At 44.6% G+C, this 20,742-nt stretch overlaps 1 protein-coding gene across 2 annotated transcripts in view; it reads left to right on the top strand.

Annotated features, from left to right (window-relative positions):
* The window catches only part of LOC146830895 (fibrocystin-L-like), a 1,171,295-nt gene that overhangs the window by 668,672 nt on the left and 481,881 nt on the right, over positions 1–20,742 (top strand). For both annotated transcript variants that reach the window (XM_085605085.1, XM_085605086.1), the window contains exons 42-43: positions 1,445–1,619; positions 11,252–11,408. In XM_085605085.1, the coding sequence (XP_085461211.1) occupies positions 1,445–1,619; positions 11,252–11,408 (332 nt within the window). The remainder of the gene's footprint in view (positions 1–1,444; positions 1,620–11,251; positions 11,409–20,742) is intronic.

The following is a 20,742-nucleotide window of genomic DNA, read 5'->3' as shown; positions in this document are numbered from 1 at the left end:
GTCACACAGATTTGTATTATTTTATTTTTTATTTTTTTGAGACACAACTGTCAAGGACAGAAATGAGGGCTCAGTAGATGCAGGACCTTGCCCACTTTAAACACTGCTTAGCATCTTAAAAATCAAACCTACTTCTCAGAAAATACATTGTACAGGTGACTAAAATGTCATTGTGGCTGAAGGGGCCACTCATACCATGGAACCAATTAGCGTCTATGCCTGAAACCCTCTCAGGGTTTATTCACTGGCAGCTGAGTGAACCCCACCTGTGAGTTACCCAGATACATTACTTACCTGTCTCCTTCTTTTACTTTATCATTCCACAGAAGCCCCATTACTGTGTCTTGCTCAAATTACCCCCAGCAAGTTATCTGAAAGCACTGTTCCCCAAGCACCAATTACCTCCTGTATGTGTTCCTCCCTCTGGGGCCCAGATACCACCCATCTCTTTGCCTTCTCTGTTTGCTGCTGCTTGTCAACAGCTGCTGAATTACCAGGTCTAAAATACAAAGCAAGTACAATCCTACTTAAAAAGAAGTGTATAGCAGCATAAGGCCTTCTATAAGAACCTCAAAAAGAGCCCAGCCCTCAAAAAGAATCGAAAGAAGGATTATGAACATTGAAAAAACACAATGTATTCTCATGAGTGAATAAAACATTTATGTAACATGTTTTAAAACATACACTCATTATTCTTTTCAGACGGCCAAATACTTCTAGACTTCAGCATAAAATATCTGAGTGTCATATCCTGAAGCTTTTGAAACAGAAGTGTATTCCTATATGAATATTAAATAACATTAATGTTTTTTTATTAAAAATATATTTTACTGTTTTTTCTTCTGTAATCAGCCTAGACTAATTCATGCACTTGCCTTTGTTCAAACTATTGTACATTTGTATATGCACCTTTTTTCAAAAGCTTCCCACATGCTGCATCCCCATTTTAAGATGGCCACCACACTACTATTGTCTGGAATCCCTTTATTCTTCATACCTGGATAAATGAGGACCTCTTTCACATTATTTATCCAGCCGCTGGTCAAATTGTACATCATCTCTACTATTCAGCATGTGTCCAGCTAAACAACATGGATTATGTACTATTGTGCCAGATGCTGGGTAAATACCAGGGATTATGTAGGATTTGACAGGCGGCAGGGTAAATACACACTCCCTTAATGAAAATATGTACCTGCTGACATCCCTCCTCACCAAGTGCTCAAGACACTCATAATGCAAGAATATATTTCTGGGCCATGATGCCTTTGATTAGAAGTTTGCTATTCTTTGTGACACTGCTTTAGAAAAACACAACATTGGTTAGTGTGTAATATTTGACTAAGTTCTTATGACCTTTTATTATCAAATTAATTGGATGATTGGACAGTTCATGGAGTATTTGAATAGAAAGTTCAGATCTCTGTTGCACATATTTTTACAGGGACTGGTGATTCAGAGAACTGCAGTGTCCGTGTCGTCAATGGACGAGACTCCATCACTTATCAGAGTCCATATACCTACCGAGTTTCTTTGACGCCAACAATAAGTGATGTGAAGCCAAGAAGAGGAGGCACAGGAGGTGGCACGCACCTTACCATAACAGGGACAGGATTCAGGTATTTTCGCCCAAAGACTCCATGCAACATAATGTACTGTTGAGGATGAAGTATTAATTGTTTTAGCAAATGAAAGTTTTACATTGCAGTCTACTGTTGGTCAGTACAGCTTTAAAAAAAACTTTGAAGGGCCTTATTCGTAAAGGTAAGCTTACACTTTTGGTGCAAAGACTCTAATGCCTTGACCTAAGGAGGGGCATGACACTTTTAGATTGACCACTCAGAGGGAAATCGAGTGGATGATCAGGTCTTTGGCTCTCTGCTGCAAAAAAAACCCTATAGTCAGTGCAAAAAATGATTTTGTTAAGGTGGATAGTCCTCTGCATCAATATCTGCTTTAGTGACAGCCCCCTGAGGGTCTCGGAGCTGATTCCACGAGGACCAAATGCTACAACAGATTTGACACAAGAGGTGCCTGCCCTAGACATCTGTCAGGTAGCGATGTGAGCGTGGGTGCATATGTTCCTAGAGCACTACCGCCTTGATAATCAGGTGAGATGGGAGGGTCATTTCACCCACCTAGTTCTGCATGAATTTATTTTCTAGACCCTCCACCATTTTGGATTTACTGCTTTGGCATCCATTCTAAAGGTGGGTAAACTATGGTTAAATGTATTTGTCAGAAAAACAAAAAACAGAGGCAGGGCTTGGAGATGACCAAGATGCCTGCTCTCAGACGGTGCTCTCCGGGGACCCTGGCTCACCGCACCTGTCCAGCCAAAACCATATCCTGGAGCCTCAATTTCTAGGTGAGGGCTAAGCTCAGTGGATGTCCCCAACACAAAGGGCCCTTTACTGACCCTTCTGAGCCCTAGCTTCATGTCTCCATGCAGGCCACAGGTGTCCATGGGGCAGAGGCAACTCTAAAATTGCACTGGACATGGCACTGCAGAGGCGATAACTCCCCAAACAGGCCCTCACCCTGCCTTGAACGTTCCAGTCGACTGAGCCAACTCACCTGGAAATTTGGAAGATGATGCAGATGCTACACCCAGCGACATGATGCTATTGGCCCATTGTTCCCCTCTTCCCTGGCAGCCGAGCAGCCTGACCACTTCTGCTGTGCTGCTGGAGTCAGACTACTGTGATGGGGATATGAGCCTGCCACCTCCTCTCTACTTTGGTGGCCTTCGTCAGCCATAAGTCAACACTCCTACACTTTAGCCCCAGGGGGCCTCCTACTGTTTTTCCCAAGAAGAGACAGAAGAGCCAAGTGTCGGACCTGCCTGACTAGGCCGCCAGAGGGGTGGGGCGTGGCCATCAACAAGTGGACCCTGCACCCATCAGGACCTGTGTGCCAACATCAGCCACTGCTGGCTTTATTCTGGGGCCTGCGCCTGAAGGGAGCCCCACCTCCCCACAAAGACCCCCTAATGGCATTACCTCTGGCCCTGCCCTCATCCGGAATGGGGTGAAGACCTCCCTCTATCACCTTTGCTCTCCATGGGAGTCTCTTTGGCCTAGGCAGAGCCTTGCTGCACAGCCCCCACCCTGCCCACCAGCAGACTCGCTTCCTCTCTATGGCACTCCCTGTGAGCATTTACAACACTGGGTGTGGGCTTGGGCTTTGGGTCTTGACTCACACACCACTGTAACTCGTTATAATGACCAGCCGACAACCAACTTGCGAAATCCTATTCTCGGTGGGCCGGGCTCAACAGACAGCAAGAGCCACAACAACAGCCCCTGCAACATGACCATGTAGTCTATCTGTAGGGATTACAGCCATTGGAGCCCCACTCACCACTGTGGATGCAAAATGACAGATTTGGCCTCCGGGGTGAAAACCATCTGACAGGGAATGTACGTTCTGATCCTGCAGTTTTTTTCCCCGCAGGGAATCACAACGCGGTCGTTACAACGACCGCTTTGTGATTCCGCATACCATTACTCCCCAAGTCGGAACAACGACTTGCGGAGGGGGGGCGCTGGATGTTGGAATAGTATAATTTTCTATTCCAACTCCAGTCTGTGCGGGCAATAGGGAAGGTGTTGGATTTTAAATCCAACACCTTCCCCCCCCCCTCCGCAAGTCGTTGTTCCGACTAGCGGAGTAATGGTATGCGGAATCACAACACGGTCGTTGTAACGACCGCGTTGTGATTACCTGCGGGGAAAAAGATTTGTGGTAAACGTTGTTTACCTCTGACAGGACATGTCCGCCCTACACTCCTGCCTAGCCACAGTGGATCAACACCTAGATGACGTTGAATCCCATTACGATCGCATGCCAGCCATGGGACATAACATTGACTTCCTCTTACGAAAGGTCAAGGACTTGAAGGACAGGTCCCGGAGGGACAGTTTCACCTCTACGGGGTCCCGGAGTGCTTTGAGAAGTCTACTATGATCGTCTACCTGAAGGGGACAGGGGAAAGCCCTATGCCACCAGCTGCAATCACAGACATCGGGAGGTGCCAATAGGAGATAATCAGACCATGCTGGCCTACATCAGGTAGAGGAGGCAATCCACAAAGAGTGGGACAGAAGCAAGTCCAGAACTACACTGAAGCAGCCGATTGGTATAGCGACTGGTGGCACAGCAGATTGATTATATCCTTTTCTTGGTATAAGAAATGTGACGACCTGCCTACTGTTTCCACTGTTCCTGTTCTTTGATGTGTGAATGACTGTGATGCTTCACGTGTTCTAGAATGTTACCACCGTATAGGTCCTCCGGCCGCACCGAAAGTTAAGGTCACCCACCGTGCCTCACCCAGATGGAGTACTCATGGGCGCACATCCCTACTTTCCTCTCTTTCATGCCTCCTCACGGGGTAGCTAGAATACATAGTGCTGCTGACGCATATCAGTATCTTTTAACCTCTCTCCCTTCAGGTAGGCCCCTCCCTGTGACTTGACTGGGATTTGTTCATTTCTGTGACTGGCTGACAGGCCTGCTTGAGCAACCCTTCCTACATACTCCATGTATGACCCTGTCCAGCCGGTATGTGAGGGGGGCAATGTGGTGACACATCCAGGTAAAGACTAGAGATTGGCCCCAAAAGCTTGTAGTTTGGTTCCTGCCCGTCACCCCCTTCATTTGGTTTTCTGCCATACCTACCTCAACCCCACTTCCTAAGAGTACAGTATCTATCATTCTCCCTCAACCCCAGCCCCTCACCTTGATGGCAGCAATCCTGCTTATCACTACCCTTGGCAATGCCTCACTTGCTTAATCTAATATCCTAGAATGTTAATAGACTGATCAGATACATTAAGTTCAAGAAAATCCTACATTACCTCCACTGGGAGCACACCAACATCACTGTATTTTAGGAGACCCACCAATCCCTGACGGAGCCCTTGAAACCGAATTGTGACTGGGTGGGGCTGGAGATCAGTAATAGCAGAACGGTTGATGACCATGGGACACCCTATTTGATGACGAGCTGCTCCAAGAAAATATGGTGTGGCTATCCTCATTGGGAAACAACTGTCATGTAAGATCCGTAAGATGTGAATTGACACTGAGTGCTGGTGGATTTCCGGGACAGCTCCTGTTTCCTAAGCGCTCACTAGGGGTGTGGTCCTTGTATGCTCCCACAGCCAACAGGACCCACTTCCTTGCCCAGCTGTCCAGAGTTGTCCTGTCCTTGGTCCCCTTCCCAGTTATACTGGGAGGCGACTGGAACATTGCACCGGACCAATCCTTAGAACGCTAGGGAAAGATAGGTGGCCACCATCGAGCAGACAGTGACCTGCTGCAAGACCATTCCCTAGTGGAGGTGTGGTGCCTCCGTCACCCCATTGCTAGGAAATATACCTTCTTTTCCTGTCCCTATGAGACCCAGTGTAGAATTGAATATTTCATCCCACATACCACTCACTGCAACCTTTTAGAGGGGGCCTTGCCAACCACATCCTGGTTAACTTAAGGCTAGACATGGGGTGACTCTCCCAATTCGGTATGGAATAGCCACACTCTCACATTCAACCTTACTTTTCAGACAACAAAGGTTCTATGGGCTCACAGAGAGTCTTCTGGGTGGTGGGCAAGGCCGCCCTTAGAGGGAGGATGATGCAGGACTCAGCACTAGTGAAGCGTAAGGCCTGAGCCACCCTCGCCATCCTGGAATCTGAGGTTAGGGCCTTAATTGCACAATACACATCCTCCACATTGACCCTCACTTGATCAGGCAAAGATCTGCTTGAACTGAGTTTTCTTGGATGCAGCAGAAAGATCGCTGGTCAGACCCTACTTGCGACACTATGAACATGGCGAGAAGTCTGACAGGCTCTTGGCTATCCAGCTGAGGCAGAGGGAATACCACTTGCTAACCTTCATGATCTGTGATGCCTTGGGACACCTTCAATTCTACCCAGGACCATAGTCAACAGATTTGCTGTCTTCCATTCCTCCCTATACTATAGGATGACCTCTGATGCACAGATTGATGCTTTCTTGAGTCCTCTGCACCTGTCCATCCTCAACGCGGAAGGATACAAATTGTTGTCAGGAGAGTTCATGGAAGAGAAAGTGTCCAAAACCCTCTCTGCGCTGCCTACGTGTAAACCAGAAGGAGAGGATGGTTCCCGGTTGAGTATTACAAAACAGGGAAGAACCTGGTAACACTTCAACTGACCAGAACCTTTTTAGAGGACAAGGAGAATTACTCCCTCTGGGCTATCTCCAATAAAGTGGTCATTACCCTCACCCCACAGAAAATAAATACCCATTGGATTGCGCAAGCTACCATTTGATCTTCCTCCTTAATATTGTTCCTAAGGTCATGGCCAAGATCTTGGGGAACCACTTGGGGAAGGTGATCCCACAGCTTATACATGAATCCAAAATGGGCTTTTAGACAGGCCATGAGTCCTGCAACTACCTCAGGACTATGGCTCACCTCCTATCACGTGTGAAAGATCACCTGTAGGAGATCTTGGCACTTTTTCTAGATGCAGAAAAGGTGTTTGATCAGGTAGAGTGGCCGTACCTATTCCAGGTTCTGTCCCACATGGGGATGGATGAAAATTTTATCGGGAGACTTTCGCCAATAACAATTCCCGATCATGAGGGCTACCCACCATGGGTTCCCGCTGTCCCGGCTGCTCTTCCTCCTAGCCATAAAACCCTTGGCAGTGCCCATTCAGGCTGTCCTGGACATGTAGGGAATTACCAGTCATGGGTGAGGTTAAGGCACTGATTTACAAAGAAAAAAATCTTGCTTCTGCTGTCCCACCTGCCGTCTTCTATAGCAGCAGAGATGTTCATCACTAAGAATGTCTCCACCCTTTCGGGTTACAGGATTGACTGGTACAAAATTGAGCCCCCACCATGAATAGGTCAACCACAAATGTATGCATCCAGGGATATCACATGACAGGGGTCACGGAGGGACTGCAGTACATAGGAGTAGCGATCAATAGGGTCTTTCTCAAATGGTGGAGTATAATCTTCTTCCCCTGAACAACTGAAAGATTTTTTGCAGTGGGCACACCTTGACCTGTCCCTGTGGGGCAGAGTCCAAATGCTGAAGATGACAGAGACACCCTGTTTCAGCTACATCTTTAGTATGCTATCTCTCCAGATCCCCAAATCACTATTGGAACATATTGAGGCAGACATATGGAGTGTGCACAAGCCCAGGATTCACGTGATCCGCCTATGGGCATTCATGCCGGCTGGTGGTCAGAGACTACCTCAAGTGGCCTCCTACAGCCTGGCCTTCCACCTCTCACAGCTCGTCCCATTTCTACACCCAGGCCTGTAAGATAATTTTGGGACCTTCTAGACCGCCACCTTTCCCACTCCCAATGTCTGGTGCTACCTCCCTTTCAGTCCACAACTGATCTAGCCACACCCTTGAACCCTATACCAGCCCCTACAGCAGTTGCATGGTGAGAGGCAGACAAATTAGTGGGCATTCCTGCCATCTTGTATAAGGAGGCCCCACTGTGAAACATAGATGGGAATTCTTATACTGGAAAACCTGACATGACTGGAGGTTACAGCAGATCGACTACCACTTTGAGGGGGAGGCTTAAATTATTTCCCACCCTCTGTTTTGAATTTCGGCTCTGGGCCAGTGACCTATGGCACTATTGTCAGTTGTCTCACTGCATCAGAACCATTTGTGGCCCTCTCCCCATGGATCTACCCCAATCTCCCCTCCTTGGCTACCTACGGGCCCTGGGTCAATATCAGGGAGTGGTGTCTGGTCTTTATTGGGTTCTCATAAAAATGCTCCATTCCCTTCCAAACCTTACTGCGACTAGATTATACTCGCAACTGCTCCTAGAGAAAGCCTATGAACCAGATGCCTGGGCATCCATACTCCTCGACCACGACAGAATTCTCCAAAAATCCCACCTGAAATGCTTCTATATCATGATCTTGAACAACAGGTTCTGGTCCCCATGTAAAAACTCTGATGGACAAAGCTACTGCCCCACAACCTCTGTTTTAATGCAGATTGCTGTGACCAGTACCACATTTTATGATCCTGTCTTGCTCTTTCAAACTTTTTGGCTCAAGTGTAGGACCTACTCAGAAGATGTAATGCAGCAACATTCCTCCCGTCTCCCCATCTAGCCCTCCTCTACAACATCTCAGACCTTTCCGACCTGATGCCTCACAAGCATAGATATTTGGCTGCCTCCTTAGATAAGGCTAAACTCTGTATTTTTTGCCATTGGTGGCAACCCGCTCTGCCCTCTAATGCTGAATGGAGGCTTGAACTTCTCAGAGTTGCTGCTAGAGACAGAATCACATATAAAATAAATGTTCAGTTGCAAAAGTTTGAGGCATTGTGGGGCCCATTCCTCACCTTAGAAGCCATCTCGCTAACTTGACCCATTTGGGTGACACCACATTAACACTTCCATTGTCCTACCCACCCTTCCCCCTCTCCCATGCTCTGACACATACCAGTTCAGCGCCTGTCTCCCATAGGCAGGTTAGCTTAGTTTGGACCAGAGGTCACTCAACTGCCACTCCTGTTAGACAACCGATGCCATCCCCAACGAGATTCCACATTGCTCCTCTCTTCCTGCATGCCCCTGCAACCCTTCCTTAGAGCATTCAAAAAGGCCAATCTCCAAGTGAGGGGATAAATCCCCTCCAGTTGCATTGTCCGGAGAACCAAATCAAGGACATCGGTCACCTCTTTTTTCCTATCTTAGTAGTCATGTGCCCTTTCAGTCCATTCTGCACATGTGTTGTACTGCCTCCCAAACTTTAGTTGAAGGCCTGGATGTAATAGGTATTGCTCATGTGTGAGTATCTCTTTCCCAGTTCTGTATGCTGTTTCTAATAAAATCTCATACAAAAAATTCATGCAAAAAAGAACAGAAAAACAAGTTACTTACCTTTGGTAATGCTCATTCTGGTGGTTTCCTCATTGTTCTCCAGTCTTCCCGTTCTGTGGAGTGGCCTCTATGACATCTAAAAAAGGTCCCAATTTAGAGATCAGAAAACTGTCTCAGACAATTTGTTCTCTGCTCTGCGACTGAGGGTGCGGAACTAGAAGGATATTTTAAACTGAAGTCAGCACGTATAGGCAGCCCTTATATCCATCTCCCCTCCAGGCCCTTATATATGCAGCTTCCCTACATCACTTCTGGAGCAGTACAGAAACAACACAGAGTCACATGACACCACATGGCTGCATGAAGGAGCGCTGCTGAAGACTTCTACGGATTCAGTCTGGTGCCTGGGGATATTGTAAAGGTGATAAATCTGTGGCTCATCCAACATGCACCAGAAGGGAAAATAAGGAAAGTAACTTGTTCATTTAGTTCTTAGTACAGTAACACATTTGTCTCCTGTCATTAATTGTTTGAATGTTCACATATGTTTTTAATAAGCTTACTTCATAAACTTGCATGTAGCGTGATGCCAGTATTTTTTCCAGATGAGTTGGTTATGGGTATCACAAGGATTCACCTGCCATGATAGCTAATTGGTAGTCATTACAGGCCAACTAGTTTTGGTGAGATGTGATATAATGTGTGGACTTTAACCATATTACCAAGAGCCATATTCAATACAATGTTCAGTTGTACTGATATGATGTTAGGGTTGCTCATTTTCAAGACATTGACATTTATTTATTTAACAGCTGCATGAATTAATACTTGACGCCGGGTGCTGGTAAACAATTTAAAAAAACGTAATTGTTAGAACTGATATCCTTTGAGCTGTTTTCCAACAAATGTTTTGCTTTCAACTCTCCAGTTTTTTTTAATTTGCATTTTTAGCATTAGGACGCAATGCACTTTACCCCTGCTAACCAGTGCTAAGGTACTTATGCTCACTACCTAAAACATGGTAACATTGACTTACAATTGATTGGGATATTTAATTTATGTAGAAGTCCCTAGTAAAGTGGTATACCATTTACCTAGGACCTGTAAATTAAATGCTATTAGTTGGCATTCAAAAAAACAAAACGATGGACAGAACATGAAACAATATCAAACTCTCACCCCAGTACGGAGATCTGGGCCTAAATCCATTGTTTTTGTGCTCCCCATTCCATTCCAATTTAAACCCAGCCATATGCAAATCAGCCTTGACCCTATTCCCCATGGGAACAGTCCAGGCCGTGCTGCCAGGCCAGGTCCTCCCTGGACTGGAAACCAGCATTCTAGGACCAATTTCAGGGTTTCACCCCTCCTCAGCCAGGCTAGGTTGACTCCAGTGGCATGGAGAGCACAGGACCTATGTCTGGGCATGCCTGTCCCACTCAGGGTGACAAATGCAAAAGGAACAATTGATGGACGGAATGTTGAACAATATCAAACATTTACCCCAGTGGAGAGATCTGGGCCACTTAAGTAGCCCTTAAAACATGTTTCAGGCCTGCCACTGCAGCTTGTGCATGAGTGAGACCATAGATACTGTACATACCCCAAAACCTGTGTTCAGGTCCGGATCACAATATATAAAACATTTTCATTAAATCTACAAATAAATAAATCCAAGCAAAATCTTGGGAAAGAGAAGTCACCAGAAAGCTGCTGCAAAAGTGTAGCACAACCTCCTCCTGTATGATCCCCAGTCTTGATTGAGACCTTCTTGAGGCCGAGAAAAAGCCTTGGCTAACATCAAAGAAGAACTTCTCACAACCCTCAGCCGGAGGTTCAGATGCTCCCTGGCCTTAGGGCCAGGGAGCATCTGAGCCTCCGGCTGACAGGTATAATTGGACCTCTGTCACAAATGTTTTTACACATTGAATTTGAAGCATTGTGAACACTTCCATGTGTGTTTCCGGTGATTTGTGTTAGGGTTTATTAGGGCCAGATGTATCAACGGGTTTTACCCATTCTGTGTCTACGGGAAAAAGTATTCATACATATGTTACTGTCAGGCTGATGTAATCGATTTTTTAACATGTACCATGAAATAGTCGGGATAACAGCCACACAACTGCTTCATGTCAAATGTTTCAAAGTGAGACCTCCTGGAAGACCAACTTTTCTACACAACAAACTGAGTCAGACAATTCAAATATGCAAACTGCTTTGTTGGTCTAAAAATAGTGTTTCAAACCCGTAGAATTCATTCGAAAAGCAATGCATTCCTAAATGTGAGTATTAAGAGACACTTTTTCATCAGTGAAAAAATTTAAAGTAATTTCAGAGGCTCAGTGCTGTTGACGTCAGAGTGTTCCTTATTTTTGCAGCTCGAACACTGAGGATGTTGACGTCACCATCGCAGGGGATACATGTGGTGTTCTGTCTGCAAACAACACGCACATCATCTGCAGAACTGCTGCGCACTCTCCCTCTCAGCGAACAAAAGTGAAGGTCAACATCGGTGGCAAAGGAATGGCAAAGCTGGTAATGGCAACACTACTTCTCCACAGTGCCTGTAGGGACAAGAAATATTGATTTGTTTTAAGAATCTCGTTTTTGATTTAGTTAGTAAAAAAAAAGAATGTTCCATAATCCTTCTTCAGGGTTTTTCATCATGGTTCCACATTTAAATTTGCAGGTCTCATGCAGTTACTGTAGTGCAGCTTTTGAATCTAGTATTCTCTCTCATCAATTCCCACTGTCACATTTACCCCAATAGCATTATAATTTATTTAACAGTGATTTCACATTCCTACTACTGCTTTTAATCATCCTATCTGATGGATGGTCCAGTGAGCTAAGAGTCGCATCGTGAATGCTGACTTTACGCCCCCCCCATACCTACCACAAGTCTATGCATCCATTGGCCTGAACCATGCTAAAATAAACACATCCTTTTGATGAATTTGTTAAATTTGTAATTGTGCATAGAAGGCTTAAAATGGTGACAGAATCAACATTCAACCTAACATATCAGAAAGTATACTGATCACCTTCATCCAGAAGGTCCCCAACACCTCATAGCTCCACCATAGAGCTACAAAAGAACCTGATTCGGTCCTGGACCCAGGTAATTTATCACAAATTTCAGAGATGAGTGTGTGCAACAACGGACATGCCATGTAGGCTGAATGAACACATTTGCAATGATTGGATTTACATTGAGCATTTCCAGTTGCTGTTCAGGTCAGCACTCTTTTGTGTATTGGTAAGTTGTGTCCACAGATCAGCACCCCACAGTGATCCTAATAACTACACTCACACGTTGGATACTGGCATGCAAACTTTATAGATTTCAGTTATAGGTTTACGTCGCTCACGCACCTGGATCTGCTGTTCAGTTGCATTATGCACATTCGGTTTAACAGATGATGTCGACCAACTTATATTAAATCTGCTTGTCATTCTGTTTGTTTAATAAAATGTATGTCTCTGATGTAAAAGTTATTTGCCTGCAGTTGCAAAATTTCTGGTGGATACATAATTTTATTGCACATTTCTCATCTTAAAAAATCCCCAAGTGTCTAAGTGGCCAGGAAAAGGTAGTAGCTCTCCAATGCCACCAACTTGGAACTAGAGGCATACTTAACACCCAAGTGCTTACAACGTTATTACCCAGACACGCAGTTACTATGCCCCAGATGTCAAACGCCTGCAGCGGACTTCCAACACATGTTCTGGAGATGCCCTACATTGCAGCAATACTGGCATTACATCCATGACACACTCAGAGCAACCACCAATATCCTTAGGATTCATACATGGGAGGCATGTGCACTAGGGGTTTTTTGCAAACGACAAACTGATAAAGTACAGCGGCGCTTTGCATCCCTTTTATTACTTCTGGCAAAGAGAGCCATAGCTAGGCACTGGAGGACTCCAGGAGGGCCCCCGGTGGAAGCTTGGGTGGGAGCCATCAAAAAGTGGGGCGCTGTGGAAGAAGATGTGATCCGAGAGGAGGAAGCGAAGGGAACACGCAAGCACCACATATCCATGGAATGGGTGCAAATCCTGTTCCAGTTTAGCCAGCAAACCATGCGAGCAGAGCCAGCTGAGGCCCCCCATACCCAACCAACTTCTGCCACACCAGCTGGCAGACGTGTTGAGCTAGAGCGCCTGCCTGTTGCTGATACTCCCTCATGGCCCAAACTGTAGAGCACAATCCGAGAACATAACAAAGAAAGTAACCAAAACCCCCCCCCGCATCGATAACCGTCGGCCGCCGGACTAGCCCCATACACCGGCACACAGGACCTACTGACTTCCTTCCCGTCTGCACATGCACCCCTTCTCCCCACTGATCCCGCATCAGTACCCCAGTTCAGCACCCGCTTTTTAGTTTAGGATACAAACCAGCTGCTCAGATAACACCGGTGAGGGACAGGGATTGTTACCTATCCACTAGAGTAGCAGGCCCAAAGCTCTAATGAGAACCATGGGCAGACGTAGCTCCGTCACCAAGCTTTTGATTTGCAACCATATCCCAGGACCCATAAGTCTCACACTGATAACTTCAACCTATGTATAATGCTGGCATTGTATTAATATCTTATGACAGCTATGAGAGACAACATTTACATATGTACACCTGACTGCCAAAAACATCTCTGTCTGCCTATGCATGTACCTTGAGATCGGAACCAATTTCCATGTTTCACTGCATTTAAAGTGTTAAAATTCAATAAAAAAATGTAAACAAAAAAAAAACCTTGCAACTAGAGGCTCCAGTCATGACTCCTCCCAACTAACGCCTAACGTGATGTCAACAGTGTATAATAGTTTCCAACCAGTATGCTGGTGTACGTTTCCAAACATTTGTGTGCCCCCAGCCGGGCATGCCAAGAAACATGAGAGTTTAATGACATTGAAAAATACAACTCACAATTAATGTGAATACCTTTAAATATTTTTCTATTTAAAACTAACTGGTCAGGGGAGGATGGATGGTGTTGAGGAATCAACAGGAAGAATATGTATCCCCCTGAAATATTTTTAACAAACTTAAGTAGCTCTTGCTTCTGATGACTACCTTTTCCTGAACATTCTTAACCTTAAGAATGAGTCCCAAATCAACACCTTCTGAAAGATGGGAATGAGTAGTGCTGAATAACCAAAGAAGTCTGGCAGCACAGTCCTGGTAATATACCCATCATTTCTTGCTTGGGCTGTGAGGTAGTAATGTTTAGCAAATGTATGTGGATGTAACAGTATAGTCACGTGGTAGATATCAGCCATCAGAACACCTTTGGTGGGAACAGTCAGAACAGTCATGGTCCAAGTGGAGTGGGCACAAATGTCTCCTAGAGGGTGTTTATCTGCCATGATGAAACAGATCTTGATACAGAGGATGTCCTGATAAGATATGGTGTTTTTGATCACAGACTTTCCTTGGCCCTGGCAACCTCCATAAACAGCTGATCATCCACTTTCTTCTGTTGAGTATGGTCGAGTAACATCAGACCACATATGTGGGGACCAGTCTATGCAGTCTCTCCTCCTCCATGGGATGAGAGGAAGAGATTAAAGTTTGAAAAGTGATAGACTGGGCCATATAAAAGTATGAAACCATCTTGAGCAAGAAGGATGGACTGGAACACAGGACAAACCTTTCTGGATATAAAACTGAAAGGGACACAAATTTAGGGGGCCTAAAGTTCTCCAACAATACGAGCTAAAGTTTTTGCTACTAGCAATGCTATACTCAAAATAAGAAGATAAACAGGACAACTGTGCTTCAAAAACAACTGCATCGACACTAAAGGGGATGCCATCAAAATAGTCAAGACAGGATGTAAATCCCACTGAAAAGTAGTACAGGGAAACAGGTATAGCACGCCTTTCAGAAAACATGCTGCCTAAATTGACATAAAAAATGATGGCAGAACTGGGAGACACATGAAAGCTGACAGGGCAGGCATGTAAAACTTGACTGTAGACACTGTTAGCTCTTGCTGTGAAGTCGAAGTTTAAAATGATCAAAGCAGGTCAACTCACAGCACTACAGAGCGACCCACTTAAATAAATTTAGTAGCAAGTTTTTTGACAGCCAAGATGACCACTTCATCTTCATCACTGAGACTACAGGCCTCTAGCTGGCTCTGCCCAATCTCCAAGTGCCCATCCACTGTATTTGGTGATTAGAGGAGAGGACCTGATCATTCTGCTGCAATAGACGGTCCATTGTGCGTGAGAGAAGAAGAGGCAGCTCAAGGAGGAGAGTTAACCGATAAGTGTACTTAGTCATTCCTGCTGATTCTAGGGTGATCAGGATCAGCTGTGCCCAAACCTTTATCATCTTCCACAAGACTTTCAATAGAAGAGGTATAGGTGCAAACATGAATTACAGGCCAGAGACCAGATGAAACTGAAGGCATCCCCCAGGGAACTATCCAGAAAAAAGTGTAAGGTACAAAAATGCATGAACATTCTGAGTCTGGGAAAGATCACCTCTGTTGCTTTGGGCTGTAGTTTCCACACATGGCCATTCAATGAGATACGACTGAGAGGGTCCATTGTTGTGTTAATGGAACCAGGCAGATAGCCTGCTATCAGGAATATTCCCTGTCACTGCATCCACTTCCTCAGGAGAATTGCCTCCTAACATAGGGCACACAATCCCATCCTGCCTGTTAATATTATGTATGATGATGGTGTTTTGCAAAAATATCTGAATAGCACTTCCTGATATGGAAGTGATAAATGCCTTAATGGCAATGCAGACATCCCACAACTCAGAACTAACTAATATACAGATACTCCTTTATGATAGGTGAACATGATACATCTGTACCGTCAAGTCACTTAGCTCGATTACCCAGCCCAGAGAGGAGGTGCGTAGCAGCTTGCACTTAAGAAAGTTTGAATTGACAGTAAACCTTGAGATTGGAGAGATCCATAACCAGTGCTGGTCCAAACGGTCAACTGGAATACATGTAATCGAGCTGAGAATCTTTCTTAGTGTTGGATCCACTTACTTGGCAGGGACCAGTGCAGGGGGCATCATCTATCATGTGGGATACAGAAGCAACAGAATGAACAAGACCATGAAGCTGATCAGACATATGACTTATAACACTCAGAGATGCATTTGAACTAGAAATCTCTGAATCATTTCCTGAATATCCATGATCCTATGAGGAGGATCAAATGCCAAATGTTCTAAATGAAGAAGTGAGAGGAATTTAAATTATTTGTTGGTCTGCATCATACCCTTCCTTTCCTGAAACAAAAACAAAAAGTATTTTTGATCAAATGTTGTGTGCGACATGAAAAGTAGGTCACCTGTAACCCTGAGAAATACTGGCTTGGAGCATTCATTCTGACTGGACCCAGAATGTTGATTAACTAGATGCAGAGCCTTTGCCCACACACAGTGGCATGCTTCATCATCTGATCCTCTCCTCACCCTGGACTGCCAAGGCTATCTTTGGCTGGGATTTCATTGGGCCAGAATCACTTGTATGTTGAGGGGTGTTTATGGTGGTGGTGGGTGGGATGGTGCAATGGGGGGAGACTCAAAGAGGTTTTGATGCAAAAGAGCTGGCAGAGTGCAACATGGAAACTGCTAGCGATGGAGACCCTTATATCTACCCCTACCACAAAAGGATCACTTCATTTTCTGAGGTCTCTGGTCCAATTGGGAGATTTGTTTTTGCTGGAGCTGCTACGCTCTGGAATAGTCCCTGAATGTCATGAATTGCTGGTGGATCTGCTTAGTTGGTGGGGCCAAGTACCAGTGAGGGGGCTTTAGCACAGCAATTTCTGAAGCCTTACAGGTAGGAGTCTTTATGAAAATCAGCACACCGTCAATTGTACTGTCAATCAGAAGGGTATGGACATATCACGAAGAACAAGTTGAGTGCATCTAGACATGGTGACCTAATGTAACAGTAGTATTTGTTTAATTAACATAATTAATTATCAATTAAAACATATTATTAATTAAAAAACAAATGAAAACACATGAAATGTTATGAACTTCCCACCCTTACACTAATAACCTAAAATTAAACTGTAAAAAAATAAATTACACAATTACACAATTAAAAAAACTTTTCAATCGAACAACTAATAGTATTTAACAACTAATTATAAAGTAAGTAAAATTAATTTACTCCCTCCTTCAACCCAAAACCCACAAACAAAACAAAAATAATTAAACTATTACACTAATTAATTACCAATTAGTTCATTAATATTAATTATCAACTAATCATGAACTGATTAAAAATAAATTACTTCCCAACTTTTACCCCTAAAAACCCCACAACCCGCAACTAGAATTAATTACACAATTTCCATTTATAGTTGTCAAATAATTATCAATCAATTAAAAATAAATCACTTCTCACCCTTTAACCTTAGAAACCCCACAACCAGCACCGAAAAGCTATTAAACATTTCAATAATTAATTGTCAATCAATTAATTATTAATTAACAACTAATTAATAATTAATTAAAAATAAATAACTCCCCACCCTTTACCCCTATAAACCCCACATCCTGCACCTAAAATTGACCCAAAAAATTTAAAAACACAATTAACATTATAAAATCTCAATAAAAAATATTAAGAAATAAATATATTCATTCATTTATTATAATTAAATTACTTCCCACCCTATTCCCTTATAAAGCCACAACCAACTACGGAACTAAAAAATTCTAAAGTTAATTGAAATAAAATTCATTACTACCAAAAATTTAACACATATATTAAAAAACTTAAACAATACTTATATAAAAAAATACATCACACACATTCAGAATATATACTAACATACATAACACTAATTAAAAAATCAATATTTTAAACAACAATATTTTTGCAAACAATAATAATGACTTCTATATTTTTAAAATCGATATTTCTTACCATAAAGTCGATATTCTTGACCACGATATTCTTGCTGTCGATATTTCTTTGTCACAATATTTAAAACTTGATATTAGTGTAAGGCGACATTTCCAACTCAATATTTTGACGGAATACCCCCTCACATGAAGTCTGTACCACAACTGAACAATTAATACCATAAGAACAGAAGCACCTGAACAGTGCTACCCCTATCCCAGTCAAGAACTCAAGCATCTGATAGAGGATTCTTGTTGCAGATTCCTTATCTTAGAATTATCCCCAGCCGTCAGATATATTTGGTGAGCAGTACCCCTGCACCCCGGTAGGTGGCATTGCTCTGCTCCATTTGGCGCTATCGTCCACACTGGGAATGATGCCTATATAGGTGCCACCCCAGCCCGCTGATGTCCGTTCTTTTCGCACCAGTCTGCTCACATCCAAGAGAACTACTCCCAGTAAATGTTTGACTAAGCTTTCTTTTGACTTTTGTTGGAGTCTTTTTTGAGAGTTCTTCTGATGTGACAGGAATGTCCATTAGGATGGCCAGCTTCAAGCCCTGGAGCACCTGTCATCGACAGATGTTGGAGACTTACCCAAATCTTGTTTTCCTCTCTGCCTAGAGCGCGACCACGATGCGAGGACCTGCGCCGATTGTCACATCATGCTCTTCAAGGCCTTGAGGGAGCGGTCCCTCAAGCTCCTTGCTGCCCGACATGCGATGCCACATTAGTCTCAATCCCAGTTAAGAGGAAGAAACCGGGATCGGTTGAGGAGTTCAAGATTCTGTTTGCATTTGTAGTTGTCAGGCCACTGGGGTAAGTCCCACAAAAAGAAAAAAGCAAGAAGTTAACCAGCGTGTCCCTGTCAGCAGACAAGACGAGTGAGAATCATCATTTATTGTCGGGCTCCACAGTTGAGCCTGCACGTGGGCTGATGCTGTACCTCCTAGAGTTTCCCGGAGCCAGAGTGTCCCCCACTCAACTGTAGGAATTTTATGAGGCCATGCTTCACATATTTGAGCAGCCCGTTCCCACCGGTGCAAATTTGAGCCCCACATGTTTGGGAGGGGCCCCTACTGGTTCCACACTTGCAACATATATCAGAAGGGAACAGTTCCTCACTAGGGGCCTGGGTAGGGAGTTTCAATGACTATCTACACAATCGTGGATGGTATCTGGGGGAATCTGCAAATTCAGATCGTAATGCCCTCACACACCTGTTAGGGTGTCATGCTTTATCATCGGGCGCTCCTCGTCGGACCGGCGCTGCAATGTCCGACGGGCCTGGTGGCATCTTTATCGGAGATCTTTTTGATCTGAGAACGCCGTTTGGTGAGTGAGGTGTGTGGGGCTCTAGGAGAAACAATGTCTTCTAAAGTGTGCGGAATGTGATTTAAAATAGCCCCTAACCTTGTTGTTTCACTTTATTAAGTAATCAAGGTTGGGACTTATTAAAAGGCAGTGAGGCTACGTGTAATAAGTAAGGGTATTCGAGTAGCCTTTAGTTGATTAGGTCAACATGTTTCGTGTCTGGTGCTATAAAGTAAAGCGACACTTCTTCAGGACCGATATAACCTGACCGCTGATGGTCAGTCAAGGGATGTGATCTCCCCTTCTTAATGTCAAGATCCTTAGATTAGGGATCTTGATCTGGCGTTCCAACTCTTAGAGGTTGAATGAAAGGCCTCATAGATGAGGGAAGGCGACCCGACCACTTGAACGGGTATACCTTAGACGGAGGCGGGTACATTGTAGATCCTATTCGTCTTCGTGTCATCCGGACGTCCTCATCTATGAGGCCTTCCATTCAACCTCTAAGAGGTGGAACGCCAGATCAAGAACCCTAATCTAAGGATCTTGACATTAAGAAGGGGAGATCACATCCCTTGACTGACCATTAGCGGTCAGTTTATATCGGTCCTGAAGAAGTGTCGCTTTACTTTAGAGCACCAGACACGAAACATGTTGACCTAATCAACTAAAGGCTACTCAAATACCCTTACTTATTACACGTAGCCTCACTGCCTTTTAATAAGTCCCAACCTTGATTACTTAATAAAGTGGAACAACAAGGTTAAGGGCTATTTTAAATCACATTCCGCACACTTTAGAAGACATTGTTTCTCCTAGAGCCCCACACACCTCACTCACCAAACGGCGTTCTCATATCAAAAAGATCTCCAATAAAGATGCCACCAGGCCCGTCGGACATTGCAGCGCCGGTCCGACGAGGAGCGCCCGATGATGAAGCATGACACCCTAACAGGTGTGTGAGGGCTTTACGATCTGAATTTGCAGATTCCCCCAGATACCATCCACGATTGTGTAGATAGTCATTGAAACTCCCTACCCTGGCCCCTAGTGAGGAGCTGTTCCCTTCTGATATATATTGACATGCCTAGGAGCACAGGAACAGGACCTCGGTAAATAACTAGCTCTGACGTCCCCCCTTTTGATTATACACGTCCACACTTGCAACTCCACCCCTGGTGCCAGTCAGGGCCCTTGGATCCATGGCTGGATCCGGCGCTGGTTGTACCAACTCGACCTTCCCAGGTGCCGATGCCAATGCTTCCAGTGCCGCCAACATCATCCAATGTCACCATCCCCATTCTGATCCCCGACGCCGACATGGAGGCGGATAGCTGTCTTCCGATGCTGATGCAGGCAAGGACTGGAGCTATGCCATCCAGGCAGGAGCTTGAGCCCTATATCTATAGACTAGGACTCATTGAGGATTGGGAGGGGTTGCTGGACCCTGAAGAATAGCAGTTTTTAATTTTCAACGTGGATTGGTGTAAGGACTTGGCGTAGGCCAGTGGACTGAACACTACTCCAGATACTGGCATTCTTTCTCTCCTTACGATGGCACCAAGGAGGGAGCGGTGTTTGCAACGGTGGTGAGAAGGGCAGCTGAGGTCCTGGACCCTATCCTCAGTGGCAGTCAGTGGTTCAGCCAGG

This window comes from Triturus cristatus, chromosome 5_1 (genome assembly GCF_964204655.1).
Source record: "Triturus cristatus chromosome 5_1, aTriCri1.1, whole genome shotgun sequence".
Taxonomy (NCBI): Eukaryota; Metazoa; Chordata; class Amphibia; order Caudata; family Salamandridae; genus Triturus; species Triturus cristatus.
Note: the sequence above shows the minus strand (reverse complement) of the source record. Positions and strands in the feature narration are given on the sequence as shown.